This window comes from Wyeomyia smithii, chromosome 2 (assembly GCF_029784165.1).
Source record: "Wyeomyia smithii strain HCP4-BCI-WySm-NY-G18 chromosome 2, ASM2978416v1, whole genome shotgun sequence".
NCBI lineage: Eukaryota > Metazoa > Arthropoda > Insecta > Diptera > Culicidae > Wyeomyia > Wyeomyia smithii.
Genome location: NC_073695.1, coordinates 38,277,613 through 38,294,583, shown reverse-complemented (window position 1 = coordinate 38,294,583; position 16,971 = coordinate 38,277,613). Strand labels below are relative to the sequence as shown.

Genomic DNA, 16,971 nt, shown 5'->3' with positions numbered 1-16,971 from the left:
CACTTTTGAAAAAAGGAGATCATAATATTTATATTACCCAGACTCGAAGTATTTTTTTCATCAAAACGAGCATACCTGAAACAAAAGAAAAAAATAGGAAAAATTAACTTATTGACTTTTTGGTTTTGGGCAATACGTTTTATTTGATATCTAATTCTAAAATAATAATATTTTTTCAAGTAGAACAATTGAATCTTTTTTACGCGGAGGTTGCGTTCCAAATTTAAATGGGGACGCAAAAAAATATAACAAAGCAAGCCATCCTAAAACCTCGTTTGAATATGAGAGTGGTCAATCTGTAGACCAAAAGTGTAAAGCAGCTTCAAAGTGTACTTATTACAAAGCAAATATTTGCTTGAAATGACGATCAATATTTGCTTGCCGTGTAATGTCAAATTATTTGCTAAAACTATTTGCCAAAAATATATGCTGTCTTATTCAGTAAACGAAATGCTGCAAGGTATATAGCCCTAGGGGTTGTATGAAATGGTGACGTTGGACTAAATGTATATATTATATGCTGCGATAAACTGTTCATAGGCAACACTACCGTTTATATTTGATGGTCGTTATTGTAAAACTAACGATGCAGGTGTACATGAAAATTTTACACTAGTAGTAGTTGCGAAAATTCTCAAAACTCTTATCTTCAAGCATCTATAGTTCTGAAAAGAACCAATTCCATATTCTTCAGTTAGAAATTCGTGCTACAGAACGCTGATGATCGCACCATCGCAAAGTGGTCAGAAAAGGCAATTTGGCGAACTTAATTCATATATGCTTAAGCGGCACCTATCAACAACTAAATATACCTAAGAAGTGTTCTCACTAATTTTGAAAGTATTGCGAGTTATCTGTTTCATAAATTCACAAATTATCGTTCAATAATCAGGTGCATTTTTGTATAGAAAACCCCCGAAACATACATACATAAAACATCACTCTAATCATTCATTTATGAATTGTCAAGTATCAAAGTTTAACTAGCTTAAAGTACAAGGTCAAAGCTCTGAAAAAAATATTTGATGATGTGCACCGGTTTGCCTCTTTCTCCCCTATATGCATTTACAACTGGGAAATTATGTAATGAAAAAACGCTCTAACTTAGTATAGAGCGATTGTAGCAACATGCTGTCTTCGAATGAAACCTGTGTTTTTATGTTGGTCATGTTTGTCTAGAACATTATGTTCTTGAAAAAACAATATTTAAAAATTTATGCTAGAAAAACTAGATTCGAGGGGGTTGAAAGCGACATTGCTTTGTATTTCAATAAATAAACGTCATAGAAATTTCATATCTCCTGCTAAGTTTTATGTTTTTAAAAAATTCTATAACTTTGCTAAAGAAACTATTCATGTAACTTCGCTGTATCAAAAGTTAATTTTTTTATTTTTATGATAGTATATTTTTGTGAACAATTCTTTTGAACATTGTCTTTGGCTAAAATCAACCGTTTAAGCACAAATGAATTAAGTTCGTCAAATTGCCTTTTCCGACCACTGTGCATCGGTAGCTTTGAATAGTTTTTTTGGTCGCACATAATAAAATTTGCTCTCCGCTGTGCCCTCCAGTAGCTGTGCCAGCAAAATATCCTGCAGCTTACGATGGTAACTGTTGCTGCCGTATGCAAAATAAAGGTAACATGTTCCGCAGTGCCTGGAAGTTGACTCGTATGCAGCTCTCGTTTCTCAATGTCGCGTACCTCTAACAGCTATACCCCTCTTGCTATTGTGTGACAGACTAGACTGAAGCTAAATTTTCTACACGCAGTCTTTTGTATCAAGTTCAGAGTAGATTTTTGCCATTAGGGCGTGGCCACGCAGCTTAGAGAAAGACAAACAAAACATAACACTTTGTTGAGTCAAAATATGTAAGCAGTGGAATTTATTCCGTCCATGTTATTGTATCCGTGCTCGAGAAGCAAGCCAATAGCGAGGGAAATGTATGGGAAAGCTTGGCTTCGGAACTTATCACCTTTTTTCACCATTAAGCAGTAAAGCAACAATGTTAAACATTATATCAAACAATTGTTACACATTTCATCTATCCACCGACATATAAATAACTAAGATGCATTAAGTCGTTCGCTTGCTATAATCGTTTGAAATCTGACGCAACATTTGCCAGTTTCATTTTCAATTTCACAAAATGTAATCTAGTAAGAAAACAAAGACGTAGTCCTACAATTTACAATTTTGAGATTTTCCCAGTAAAGCTGGGTTCAGATATACAATAGTTTTATGGAACAGAATAGTCATGGCTCAAAAGAAGAGACTACCCTTACTAACACGCAGAGAATCCTGAGTAAGAATCCCCAGGATACCGATTAACATGGTGACGGAATCGTGAAAGGAATCGCAAACACGATCCGGAGGACTCCCACTCACGATTCTTTTTCAAGAATCCTAGAGCCATATACAGAGCATTCCTGAGGATTCTTTTTTCAGGAATCCTTTTCAAGGACGCTCACGAGTCCAATGTGAGGAATCCTAGAGAATCTATGCGAATCGTATGTGTTCGTCCGGGTAATCTTATGTAATTTTAAGGAATAAACTATCTTCATTTTTTTCATATTATAAAGTACAGTAGTTGTTCTTCCAAATAAAATCAGAATATATTTCGGCTTGCAGTCTAATGAATTGTGTTGATTCCTATCTGCTCATCACCGACGTTTCGGTTCTTCTATGGGGCCATCTTCAGGGCCTAAAATATATATAACATTTTACGTACAAATTGACATACATTAGGACAAAATTACACCATACGACATTGTAAAACTACTCACTCGAACGATAACCAACAAGTTAAAAAAGTTAAAAGTTAAAAAAGTTTGTGCAAACATAAAAAGGTCGGGTCGCAAAAGGTTTAATGCCGTACATCCGAAGCACAGTTACAAATTAGTTCATTTTGGTGAAAAACCAAGTATTAAGCGATACACTTCGCCTCAATCACACAAAATTTTCCCACTCGAACTGTCGGACTCTAGCCCAAACACCATTACAGGGAAGGAAGGAATATTCTGTGCAGACAAGTATATGTGCTTTGATTAGTGTTGGAATCAAAAGCTTGTGGTGTCACTCTGGGGTTGACGGGATCCTTTTGGTCGTCCGCTCTCAGGCTCCCTACACTCGTAAGAGCAGATAGCTATATGTAGCGCTGATGTCATCAGAGTCCGTACGTCGATTGACCGTATGAGGAGTGGTGTATTGTATATGTGGCACATCTCCAATACCGACAGCGCACTGTGGTCCAGAAATGTAAAACGGTGGTCAAAAATAATTTTCTCGTAAGGCGGCATCCATAAATTATTAACGTTACGATTTGTTACACAGGGGAGGAGGGGGGATGAGTTCAGCGTTACGTAACGAAAAGTCTCTGGAGAGACTCTCAAAAAACGAGCATTTTAATCAAGGAAATCCTTCAGCAGCGTTACGTAATTGTTATGGGGGGGTGGATGTTGACGTTACGTTTCGTTACAAATGGGGGGTGGGGGTCCAAAAATTGTATTTTTTTGCGTTACGTTATTTATGGCTGACGCCTAAACGTTACATTTTACAGCAGCGGTTCTCAACCTGGGGTACGCGTACCCCTGGGGGTACTCGAAAGCCTTCAAGTGATACGCGAATGAAAAATCAGTAATGGCGGACAAAGCAATTTTTCTTTAAAATACTTCATACGTTGCTTAATCTTGCTCTTAAAACATGACTGCAGCAATCAAACAATCCATAGCTCAATTTGAAACCTGAAGTAGACTACCACAACATGATCTACCACCACTCTCTCCCTCTCTGCAAAAACATTCCAAGCGAGGGGGTACAATCGATATAAAAATATCGCTAAGGGGTACGCGGACAAAAAAAGGTTGAGAACCGATGTTTTACAGCAATACTATCTTCGGGAAAGTTTTAGAGTAAAAAAAGACCCTTCTTTGAACAGTAACAGACCCGTGATGAATCCCCCTACAAGTGAGATAAAAAGAATATTTACTCTAAAAATCAATATTTTTATCGTCGTTTTTGGCAAAGTTTTCCGAAATAACATAACAAAAAATCGTGTTGAAGACACTAGGTAACTATTTCTCAATCTTACTGAGCTATCTGATTATGTTCAATAATGTTTAAAAAAAAAGTTTTTGCCGTTAAGTTCATATTTCATACCACTATACCTCTGATATTCTCACTGAACTTTTAAAACAACATCAGCAGATTTTAATTTATGACAATTAGGTTTCTATCAATTTTTCCTACCAAAATTTTTGCATTGATAATACTTCAAAAGATGCATCAAAACGTAAAAATGCAAAGCTTGCTATATTTTTTCCAACAACTATTGATCAACGTGACATAAATAAACTTACGTTAAAGTTGTTTTTTTCCATGATTTTATAAGTTTCCGCAAATTTCTGCAAGAAATTTTAACTGCCGTGTGTGCAGAGCACATTGACAATTCGTTTGGTGGTAATCTTGCCGTGGGATGTGTTGGGAAACGGCAGAAAATCGAAAATTACTTGTCAAAAGTAAATCTTTTGGCAGGAAAAATTGATAGAAACCTAATTATCATAAAATAAAGTCTGCTGTAACATATAAAAAATAAAGGTCTGATGTTGTTTTAAAAGTTCAGTGAGAATATCAGTGGTATACCCTTCCAAGCATAGTTGTCCCAGCGTGCATAAGGTGTGTGGAACATGGGACTACTATGATTAGAACGGCAGTATAGTGGTACTAAATATGAATTTAACGGCAAAAACTTTTTTTTTAAATCTTTGAACTCAATCAGATAGCTCAGTAAGATTGAGAAATAGTTACCTAGTGTCTTCAGCAAAGTATTTTGTTATGTTATTTCGGAAAACATTGCCAAAGACGGCGATGAAAATATTAATTTTTAGAGAAAATATTCTTTTTATCTCACTTGTAGGAGGATTCATCAAGAATCCGTTAACGTCGAAAGAAGGGTCTTTTTTTATTTTAAGCTTTCCCGAAGACTTCGGTTACAACAAAATGACTTTTGACCACCTTTTTTCATTTCTGGACCACAGTGCAGCGCCTGTGTTTTGAAACTGGTATCAACGATCGATGAATTCTTTATATCGCATATAATTTTGTCCTAATGTAAGTCAATTTGTACGTAAAATGTCAAATATATTGAAAGCCCTGATGATGGTTCCATAGAAAGGCCGAAACGTCGGTGATGAGCAGACAGAAATCAACGAAATCAGAGTATTTTTTACATTTAAAAGATATCAACATTAAAAAGGTAAACCGTGAATAACTTTTCCCCCGTAAAGGATATCAGTAAAGTTCGACTACCAAAAGTTCGTCTTTTAAAGTCATCTAAAATGTTTTCAGTGCAAAATTGCTCTAATGCAGCTACACAAAAGTTGTCTTCTGCAAGGTTGCTTAAAATCAAGCGATCTACATTATCACCGAAAAAAAAAACGTCCGTTCGCAAATAAAAATATCAATTATTTTATTTTGCTGGCTGTCCGCCCCAATTTTCGTTTCAATTGAAATGCAAGTCTACTTATAAAAAACAACTTCTTCATAGAGAGTACAGCTCTAAAGTTACAAAATTGTATCGAAAGCTCCATTTTCGCCTAAATAGTCGTTCTATACCACTGTGCAGTGATATTTGGTAGCCCTGAAAAACCCCGTTTTTACTGTTTACATAAGTAGATGAAAACGTAACATTATATACGGAATTTCATTCGATTTTGTCCTAGATTTTCTTTATTAAGCTATACTCGTATAAGAAAACTCATGTTACGAAATAAGTTTGATTTTACTTCAAATCGCATAAGGATGCAACACAAAAAAAGAAAAAATGTTAGCACCGCGTTTCTGAGAGCACTCAGCTCTACCTCTGTGTTGCCACCAAACGAGAGCTTGATTCTTCGCACCCCTTTCATTCTATAGTAAACCAGCAAAAGCTGACGAAAGTGAGTTTCTGCAATTCACGAGCTGCATAAACAATTTTACAATTAAGATTCTGAGATGTTCAAATATATGAGCGTCATAAATATCCATATCGAATTTTGAATTATGACACCGCATTCGAGCTGCGCCGTCTAGCCCGTTCCTACAAGCGCACGTAGACACTTGACTAGTATCGCCCCGGGACTGTCATGTCGAAACCACCGCAGGAACCTTACATTGCTCCGATGTGGCGCGCGTTTCGATGTAAAATGCAAATTAATCGTGAACATCACTTGGCATTCCGGCAAGTACCACATACCTAGTACTGGTAGGCTCGAAACTAGGTGCCTTGTCTGTTCCTCGTGACAGCGATGCTCAGCAACCGGCAGAGCCGGATCGAATTTAGCTAAATATTTGCACACTATTCTGAGGACCCAAATCGACCCTGTCTGGTCGTGTTTTACGACCCTGTCCACTCGGTTGTCCACTCCGATGGTGCTGGGTGTGACTCTGTGTTTACATTACATAAGGCGACAGTTTTATACTTAATTTATATCGACCACTATCAATTGACAGTATCACGCCCCGCGTTTCCCCTTTCGGTTGGATATCCTCCGCCAGAAGGCAAAAAAACAGACCAAATACGTACTTATTACGTGACGTTTGGAGTGAAGAAAGCCTGCAGAAAGTGGTGCATTTTATCAGGAAAACCGAAACCGAACGACACAGACTGTCTCTCTCTCCCTATCATTCAGTCTTCACCACTTCAATACTATCTCTCGCACTCTCTCTCTCTCTCTCTCTATCTATCTTCAAGTTGATAAATTAATAGAGGAAATGCAAACAAGCCAATAAGCTCTGTGATGTTCAATAAAAAACGCTGTTCCCAAGTCTTCATTTACGGTTTGTGGTGTCGATTAAAGGAAAATATTTACCCTCTTGCAAGTCTTGACTTTGGCTTATGGAACGGGGCTCGAGTTTGCTGTTGATATTTCCATTTCTTCGATGTTTGCCAGCTATCGATATCTCGACCGCAACGCCACACCGCCTCCTAGGAGACCGGGAAGAAAAGACGGACGATCGAGTTTCGCGCGCTCGAATAAACGGAAATTTTTATTTGAATTGCTTCACCGCCACCGAACGAACCCCACAACGATAGATTCTGAATAAGAGAAAGAAAAAAAACTCCATCGGTTCAAGTGGCAAACAGTCTCAAGTATTGGGGGGCTATAAAAGTGATTCACATGTTCACTGGTTTTCATTTCACGGCAAAAGATAAGAAACTTAGGTTAAAAATGGATTTAACTTTGAATTACTCATCCGATAACTGTGTGTGTTGCTGTCTCTCTCTCGCCACTCGACGAATTGGTAGTGCGTTCGGTTGCTTCCGCTGGAATCCCGAATTGCCCATAATTCAAATGCAAATATGACATTATGACAAATTACCCGTTCATCAAAAGTTCGCAACAACTTCAACGACTTCATGCCTACCTACGAAACCTACATTGTATATTCAGCATGAATACCAGATCAACTCCAGCAACAGTGAACTCATTTCTCCCTCTCGTACCCACCCCCTTAAAGGGAAATGCGAATGCAATGCGAAATGCCAGAGCAAAGCGAACGGACGGATAAATTATGCGCTCATCGGCGACGAAGGTTGTGGTATGCTTCGGAACGTGGTTCGTGAAATATGCAGAAGAAAACGCGATCATCGCCGTACAGTACGGGACCCAGGTTGATGTCCGGACTTTATTATGCACCCCGGAGAGCGCATTAAAAATCTGCTACTATAACTACGCACGGTATTTGCATGCCATCAGTTTCGCCTCGGCCCCGGCATCACCACGCGGACCCTTTAAATTGCATCTTTGAGGAGGGGACCAGCCACTACTTGCCTGGCCGTTTTTCCACCGACGATGACGGATGATGATCGGTTGCCGTTTTGGTCGTGATGAAATTGCATGATCGATTCAGTCGGCAACCAAACCGAACCTGGAGGGATTGAGGCTGTTTTTTCCCGGAGTCAAAGGCTTTACTGTCCTTCGAGCCGTTTGGTTTCATTTTGCAAGAGGCAATCTTTGAGGTCTAGAGAGTACTTTCTTTGGGTTGTGTAAGCAATCATGAGATTATTTGATCGTGGTCATTAACAACATGCAGTAGAAGTTGCTGCAAATTATTCTGTCTAAAGAATACCTAAGGGTTTAAGTATGAGGAGAAGTTCTGGAAAAATAAAAGCAGGATTTGTTTGTGGTATTGTGATACATAATGGGTAACTAGTGCATACTATAAACTCGAGATTACTTCCTTGAGGCACATCCAATCTATTACACTGATAAGTTACCGTTTCTAATTTTACGCACCAACTCTACTGAAGAGCAATAGCCTTACAAAATTTAAAAAAAAAACTACATTTTTACACGGATAGAAAAAAAATTTCTCACTAGAGAGTAATTTTCCGAAAGGTAAGAATTTTGGCAATGGATTTATTCAAAGCATTGAAGCTTTTAACCCTGTCCACAAATAAAGAGACTGCTGTTCGCAAGCCCGACACACGAAAGAAGCGCGTAGAGTCTGTAGTGTTTGCCGAGACATCACTCAAATGAAATATCGACCAAAATCTAACCCCTTACACATTGATATACATTGATTGATTCCCTAACCTCAACCGAAAAATTAGCCATTCAAACAGGGCCGGAATTAGAAGCTGGGGGTCCGGGGCAGAAATTTTCGCTGGGCTGTCCAAAAAACTATGATAACTTTGTGATCTTTCGAAAAAGGTTCGATCAAAATCGGTTTAGATCTTGCGGAATGACAGGTAAAAGAATTTTCATTTTTTCGGCTCTGGAGGGGTCGGGTACGCAAGTGTTAACACTGGAGGAGTTTGCTTCGCCTTTTGTACATCACTCCTTGATTTTGGAGTATCGTTCATTTCAGAAATCTTCGATCCTTTTATGAGAGGAGACGAAAATTTTTTTCTTTTCCTAGACCTCCCTGGAAGAAAGTCCCTCAAGTGGAGCGAATCAGACTCATCGAGTAACAATGCGTCATAGGGGTTCAAGGAATATGGGGCGGTAGAAGCGATCTTTTCATGCAATTCTGCAAAAGTCCGTCTTGAGCATTCCTTAAAAGACCGCCTGATCTGTCACTCCACAGCTTGTACGCGGGACATGCCGAGAAATCATGAGGGGCCCCCAAAATAGCGATATTTTTCAACGTCCCTACTACAGATCTCGTCATCATGACTCTCCGCACACTAGGAGGCCTACTTGCAGTTTAGGCAATGCATCATGACCCGCGGTACAAAAAGCTTAACAGGTAAACGAACCCTGTTCACGTCGATATAACTGGGCAAAGAAGATCCGACGAAAAGCTACACAAAACATCTTCTTTAAGCTCTACCGAGCTCAACTGTTTTTTTTTTACTCTCGCTTATTTTCCGTCGGTCTAGTTCCGCCACTGTTGTTGTGCTCAACTGTTTACAGTCAACTATCTTTACCTGTTTATTAGATGTGTCTTTGAAACGGCCAACGCCAATACTCAACAAGTTCTCAACTGTTTGTTGGTATAATCACCTCAACTGTCAGACCCGCTTCTGTGACCACACCGTCGATACTCTCGCGTGCAAAGCTCATTTCCAGTTATCTCATTTGCTTGCTTCAGGGTTTCGGCAGTGAAACGGACTTTGAATAATTTCTTCACTGGAATAATGCTTTGCCAGATCCCGTGTAATTTGCATACAATTTAATGTTTGGGCCGAAAGAACACAACGTAAGGCCCTTAACTTTTTTGATATGTTCTTGTGGACCAGGTTGATTATTCCTGGGCGCTTTGTAGGTTCGTCTATCCCCGTCGTGCGGACCATCCACCAAATTTAAAAAGAGGTTCTATAGAATTTTTGGGGCATACAAAACACACACTTTTGGCAAAAACTTCAAATCTTCAGGACTTTTTCTTGAAAAGTTATTCTATATTTTAGTTTTTTTTTATCATTAACCGTATAGGGTACAAAAAGGCAAAAGAAGAGAATACTTTTTCTTAAAGTTTAGCTCAAGTACTACAAATTGTTCTTGGTTCCATTTGCCCCGAACCACCCGCATTAGTATACGGTTAACATAAGTAGAAATTTATGAAAAGTATCAAATCACACATTTTGAGTATCAAAGCTTTTTCTATTCTGCAAAGTTTTTTATTTTTACATTTTATAACTTTGCTGAACAAACCAAAGCTCTATCTTTTAGCAGATGGTTTTTGAGAACATGGTTGTTCATGCAAAAAAATGTTCCGAAGAGTAAGGCGAATAGTGTTAAGGAATTAATTTCCACTTCTTGATGCAGTGAATCTGCTTTGTATGCACTGTAGGGTACTGTTGTCTGTACCAGCATGTTTTCCTTCAAGACATCAGCAATTCTCGTCGCAACCGTCCCACTGGTGGCACGATGTCTTCCAAAAAGGATATTTTCTTGTCTAAATGATTGTAAGTAGTATAAAAAATCATTTTGGAATATTATTGGACTCCTCTGGCACCAAGAGGTCTGACGGTTTTAAAAAAAGTTGTATTTTGAACAATTTTTCACTGATTGAGCAATTAATCAATTTTTCTATTGACCTGTTTCTCGTTAATTCGTCATTAAACCCTCCACACAGCATAAAAGAATGATTGAGCTTTCATTTGAAGTAGAAAAAATTGTCCGCCACCTTGATTCTCACCGCTATCTTGGATTTTACAGAAACAAGTTTTTTGAGCAAGTTGGCAACCACCGATTTGAGGTTGGTCATCAATTGAGCAAGCAACGAGTTTACCATGATGATGATGATGATGATGATGAATAATGTCAATTTTCAAGAAGAAGAGATTTCAAGATACATATATTGCATTTTTAATAAAATCTATTTTTTTATATTTTAAAAATTTTAATTCGAAATAACTTGAAAACAAATACATTTAAAAAGTAAATTGTCATCGGGTTTTTGATTAGAAATATCTACTTAAATATTTTACAATCTTCAACAATTTTTAAAAGCGTCGAAATTATTTTTTTAGACTTAGCCTGCAATGTTTTTTTTTTTTCATTTATCTATTCTATACTTTTACTTTTGCTAAGTTTGCTAAGTCAAAAACGTGTGCAAAGTTTCATTCAAATCAAAAATGGTCGATTCAATTTATGAACCCTTGTAGAGTTTTTGAACCCTTTTGACGAAGAACTAGGTCTCTCTCAGGAAGAACTGCTACGGGAGTGTAAAATGTAAATTTCAAAACGGAAAAGAGGATGAAATTTGTCTCTTTTCAGATAGTCAATTAGTTTTCAACGGAATGGATGAGAAGTTTGAACTGCATGCCTTAGAGGACGAACGCAAGGTGGCGAATTATTTCTAAAGATGGTCGAAAGCAAAAAAATAGGCCGAAGCGTTAAGAAATAAATTGAAAATATTTCATGAAATCACCGAAAAAAGTCAATTGAAACTCGCCAAATAAAACAAACGGTGATCAACAAAGTTCTAACACAGACCATTATTATGAAAAAGCAGTGGAGGAAAAATTAAAAAAAAATGCTGAATCCTGCGATCTTCTATCTGCACGTTGGACACGACAAAAAAAAGTTTTTTGCGAACCGCCCCTCCTTAAAATCAGTTTGGCCCAGAGACATCATAGCGAATCAAATGGTTTACTCAGACCTTTTAGTGCATTTTTTATAATAATGGTCTGTGGGAGCACCGTGAATCGATATATCTAAAACATTACCAATTTTATTTTTATTTAATTATTTCATTGTAATTTTATATTATAGTAGGGAAACTGCTCCATTATTCATCTCAGCCCAATTATTCATCTCAAACAACATAAAAACACAATTGAAAACAGGAAAAAACGCCTATTTTCTTCTTAAACCAATTTGCTAATCCATGGAATGAATTCTCTTAGTACACTTTAGATTCTTCATAAGGTATAATCCTCAAAAACTTACTAAAAAGCACTAAATTTGATATTAAAGTCGGGCTCATTTAATTCAATCACCTACCTCAGAAAACCAAATCCGCGCATTGTTCTATACGGCTACAACGGGACTCGTTCAGCAGCCAGTTTTTTCATCTCTAGCGGACCACTTTTTATTTTAATTACTGAACAAAATCACTCACTACACTAGGAATACTTTAATCTTTGAAATGTTCACCTCAAATTTTCAAAAACAAGCTTGAATTAGCAGAAATATATAAGATGTATTTCTACAATTCCTAAATTTCAACTGTATGTATTTTCATCTGTTTTCCCTGCGTTGAAGAAAATCAAAAGTTGCCAAATCAGTTTCTGTTAATACGACAAAATCATACTGAAAATGTTCAAATATTCCGACATAATTGACATAAATCGTCAGCACTGCAGTGGTTACCTAGGCTATCAATTTTGCACGTAAAAAATTACAGCGGTTATCTAGGTATCCTACTACGACGGTCTGCGGCTATGTTCATTCATGTTAATATGTTTTATTTATGATTAACAGTGTGATTAATATGGGGGCGTCGTGAGATGAATAATTGAGCAGTAATTCAAGTTTTGAGATGGATATGGTAGCATTGTGAAATATGGTTTGTTTTATAAAATTAAGGATGAATCTAGCTAATTTTACTAAATATACATTGCTAAACGATTCCATAAGAGCACGTAAGCATATTTAGTTTATTCGTTCAATGATTTCGTGAAAATTTGGTTTAATGAGATGAATAATGGAGCAGTTCCCCTATCTGGATAGATAGTGATGATTTTCATCCGATGTTTTGTTATGTAAAATGCACGTAAATTGGGCCCCATCAAATCCGCTCACAATATTCATCATTTAAAATCCTATTCCGCACGCCTTCTGCAAGATATTTGCGTACAAAAGCTTATCTCAACCGCAATATCAATGCATTGACACATTCGATGATGAAAAATCCTGTTCATTAAAACAAGCTTTCACGGTTTCACGCAAAACGCCATCGTGGGTGGTGCAAATGAACGTAATCGGATTCGCTGCCACAAAATAATGAGCAGCCCAACCACAAATCCAGTGAACTGGAAGCGCATTTCTGCGAACTTTAAGTATCGGCTGCATTTTCGAGTTTTTTTTTTTTGCATAATTAATGACACCGCCATTCGTGAATGTGAATTTAATCCATTCGCTACACACGGGTGATGGAGAAAGAGGTATAAAGTGCTTAAAATTTTCCACCCAGCAGAGCAGCAGCGATGCAAATTGGCATTACGCATTTTCCTGACAGATGGTCAGAGAGGTGACACTTAAGAGATGCTGAAATTTAATTTTGTATATTTACGAACTTTGTTTAAAAGTTTATGAAGATAAAGTATGACGATTTATAATCACGGAGTAAAACTTTCCCAATTAGGGACAAAGTGGGGAAATGAAGAACACAAAACAGCACGCGAAACGTCCTTCTCAAGCGGTCAAAATAATGCACCAACAGTAAGCGGGAACCCGTTCTACCGGTGAGTTCAGCGATTTCTCACAATGCCTTGACCGTGCATGCTGCTGGCCTCTGTAAGACCGCGAGTCGAGCAAACGAAGCTCATTGTTTTATTATTCCACATTAGTGTGTTTATCAATTACTCATTCCTCGCGAATGTTCTGCCGTTTTTTTTTGTTTCGTTCCTCAGTTGCAATGTACTTCTCCAGTTGATCGCGACTATTTGAATAACGGTGAGAGTTGGTGGAAAGGGTGTGAAGGATGGAGAATAGCAAATTTACGGCCGCTTTGATTTGAATTAAAAGATAAAGGAAAGATGAGTGAAGCTTGCGTGGTGTGCATACGTATACTGATTCATCTGCGAGTACAAGCACTCTTTAGCGTGGAACGATAACGACAATGGAATTTTGGTGGGGCAAGCGCAATCAATCTACCAGCCGAAAATAACCCCCGCTGACTGGAGTCTGCTCTGCAATAAGTCACTGGAGCAAGATGTTGTCGGAAATCATTTCGGCAGCCCACCGAAAGACTGACCGCCAGTCAAGTACGAGCCTTTGCTTTTACCCGAGGGACCTCAAATCGATCGCGATCGTTTTGCGCTGTTAGGATACAGGTTTTCAGATTAATTACGGTGCGATGGTCAAACTGATATCGAAGCTTGAAAAAACCAATGGCTACAGTTTAAGTTTTTATGTTCTCCCACTTCTTTCGCCCACCTCTTCCTCCCCGGCCCGTGATAGTTAGCAGCGTAGCGCAGGAATGTCTGAGCTCGCGATTTACGTGTACTCATCGATTTCCAAGCCGAAGCGGGCATCGTGATAAACAAATTCAAACGGGACGGGATCCGATTAGAAGCCATTCGCGGACACCAAGTGTGTGGCGTGCCGTATTATTCCTCTCCATATTCCAGGTTAAATGAACTGGATTTTGAGTGGACTGGATGACTGACAGCTCGTCAATCGGAATCGCAAACTAGAACCAGGTTTGGGTGCCACCAGAAACGGCTGTACGTGATCGAATGTGGAGGCAGCAAACGATTGAAAAGGAAGTTCTCTTATTTTAACATTCCTGACGTAACCAGAAGCTAGAACCAGAATAATGACCGAAAAGGACAGTTACAGCCTGTTTTATTGCGCTTGAATTTCTAGTGGACGTGGCGTTACTGCTAATTGAAATTTCACGCTATAGTACCAACAAATAGCCTACCTGAAGCTGGGAGTAAACTCTTCAACTGAGGCCAGCGTGAACTAGGGTCATGATTTTAGTAATTCATAACTTCACCAAAGTAGGAAGCTATGTGACATGAAAATGAAATTTGCAGTAAAATGGGGAATTTATTTCCATGATTGATTGGTTTGTCATAACTTGTTTCGAAAGCTTGAGAAACGGACATGTTCAAGTCCGTAAGCTGTTTTATTGTCAATCTAATTTACAGCAGGATATTTCAATAGGTGATAAAAAATGAAATGAGTTCAATGACTCGTAAAGTGATTAACACTGAGAAATATATTTAAAATAAAATTTGAATTGTATGTCTTATCGTTTGCATACAAATTAATGTTGAAAAATGGCAATTAAATTTTTATTATACAATTGTTTTTTTGACGGCACTATCACTGTCACTGGACTTGTTTGTTGCTTTTTCTCCCCCTTCCAATTTTCAGTATTTGTAAAGAACGAGTGGGAGGGAGTGACATAAAATAAAAATGAAATTTGTAACGGCCTTCATTGATAAAAAATAATTCGCTTCGCTCTTAATGACGCAAGATTTGAAGATTTTTTTTCCTTATCATGTCTTTTTGTCTAAAGGATAGTAAGAGATGCTGATAATCTGGCAACAACGATTGTAACACTCTTTTCCCTAAGCGTTTCTTCCCTATAAGGACGTTGCCGGCGCCGCTATCGATCTATACAAATCGGAAGCTACTGATCTGGTGTACATTGAAGATGGTAAATTATCTAAGCCATCTACGATGGTTTTTTTGACGTAGAATTACGTCTTACGGCAACATATACAGGGGACCAATTTCATTACAGGGATCCAATTTCAAAAACCAAAAATATCGAGAGCGTCACAAAAATTGTCCATTTTCAACCGTTTTAAGCTCAGTCAGTTTCCAACCGATTTTCATTATTTTTGCAGTAATCGATTGGAAAATCAACCATTTGGACGGGTGCCCAAATGCAGAAAGTTGTAATCTGATTGTTCGAACGATTTTACTATTGAAAATTGTCAAGCCTTGTCGAAACGCAAATGTCGACCTCTGATTGGTCGCACAATGCTTCTTTCCCTAACAAGGTCGACAGAATATACCTAGTTGACTAAGAATGCGCGCTTTGTGTTTTATGTATAATTCATTCCATGATTGTGATCGCTCTGGGCGCGTTGATACTTAAGCACCTGTCTATCTGGCGGCTGTTATGGAGTTTTCGGTAGCTGCAGAATTATTGAAAGTGGCAGGCATTTCTACTAGAGAAACCGGGAAATCTAGAATCATCGGCGAATGGTTATCCAGAATGATGATAATTGAACAAACTTGCCAGTGTTGTTACTGTTGTGAAATATAATAGCACCTTTTGGTGCTCTTCAACTATGTGATTTTTTTTTTATTCTCGTTTATTTTCCGTCGGTCTAGTTCCGCCACTTTTGTGGCCAATCACCGACGCCCAGGGAGGCGACTCCACACCCAGGACCCTAACTCACGACCCGTTTATCAACGGACCGGCGCCAACGGCTTTACTTCCTCATGCGATGGAAGGCGTGATCCCAGAGATTTTTCGCCTCAGAAAATCTCCCGGTGTCGGCTAGGATTGAATCTAGACCAGTTGGGTTGGTTGTGAGTGGATCACGCCACCTCACAACCATCGACACCTATGTCGGCGGTGGGATTCGAACCCAGGCGTCGAGCGTGGTTGGCGGACACGTTACCAACCACACTAGGCCCCCGCTCTAACTATGTGATTGAAGTAGTTAAAAATTTTCATCGTGTGTAACAGACGGAAACCGCGAATTTCAGCATTAGCAAGCGAGGAAAAATTCAAGATTGCCTCAAGAACGTGTTGGTGGCCCTGAGAAGGACCGGTTATAATTTATACTTGTTCTCGTGCTGGATGGCAGCAGATAAAAGAAATGCACCACTTACGCTCTTGCGTCTTAAATTGAAACGGTTATATTTTGATACCTCAGCAGAATTTTGACCTTCATACTCATGTCTACCATCGGCAATGTCAAACACGCAATAATCTGCTTTCATACGACACGGGGACGGAAACATTTTCTTCAATCAAGCTGCGCAACACGACACAAAACATGTTATTTTGTTGCTTCAATGAGAGTGCTATCGGTCCGGCTCGACAGAATGTCCACAAGAAATCATTTTTGTACAAACGTGCTACGAAACTGAGGAAAAACTTTAAAAACTGAAAAAAAGGTGGAGCTTATCAAATGATCGCTCTGAGCCAGAATGAAGTCACACATATTTTTCAAGTAATATCATTCCACCACGTACGAAAAATAATTCATTCCTATTTTCATCCCTATATAAGAGCCTGTTTTAGTCGAAGCCGCTCATAATAGTTCTGAACAGCGACGACAGC

The 16,971-nt window shown here is 38.5% G+C and overlaps 1 protein-coding gene across 2 annotated transcripts in view; it reads right to left on the bottom strand.

The window, feature by feature from the left end:
- LOC129721311 (uncharacterized) overlaps positions 1–16,971 on the bottom strand; it is a 235,643-nt gene that overhangs the window by 178,798 nt on the left and 39,874 nt on the right. Inside the window, exon 2 of one of the 2 annotated variants that reach the window (XM_055673746.1) lies at positions 38–75. The exons of the other annotated variant lie outside the window; for it this stretch is intronic. Within the exon in view, the coding sequence (XP_055529721.1) occupies positions 38–75 (38 nt within the window). The remainder of the gene's footprint in view (positions 1–37; positions 76–16,971) is intronic. 2 annotated transcript variants of the gene reach the window in all.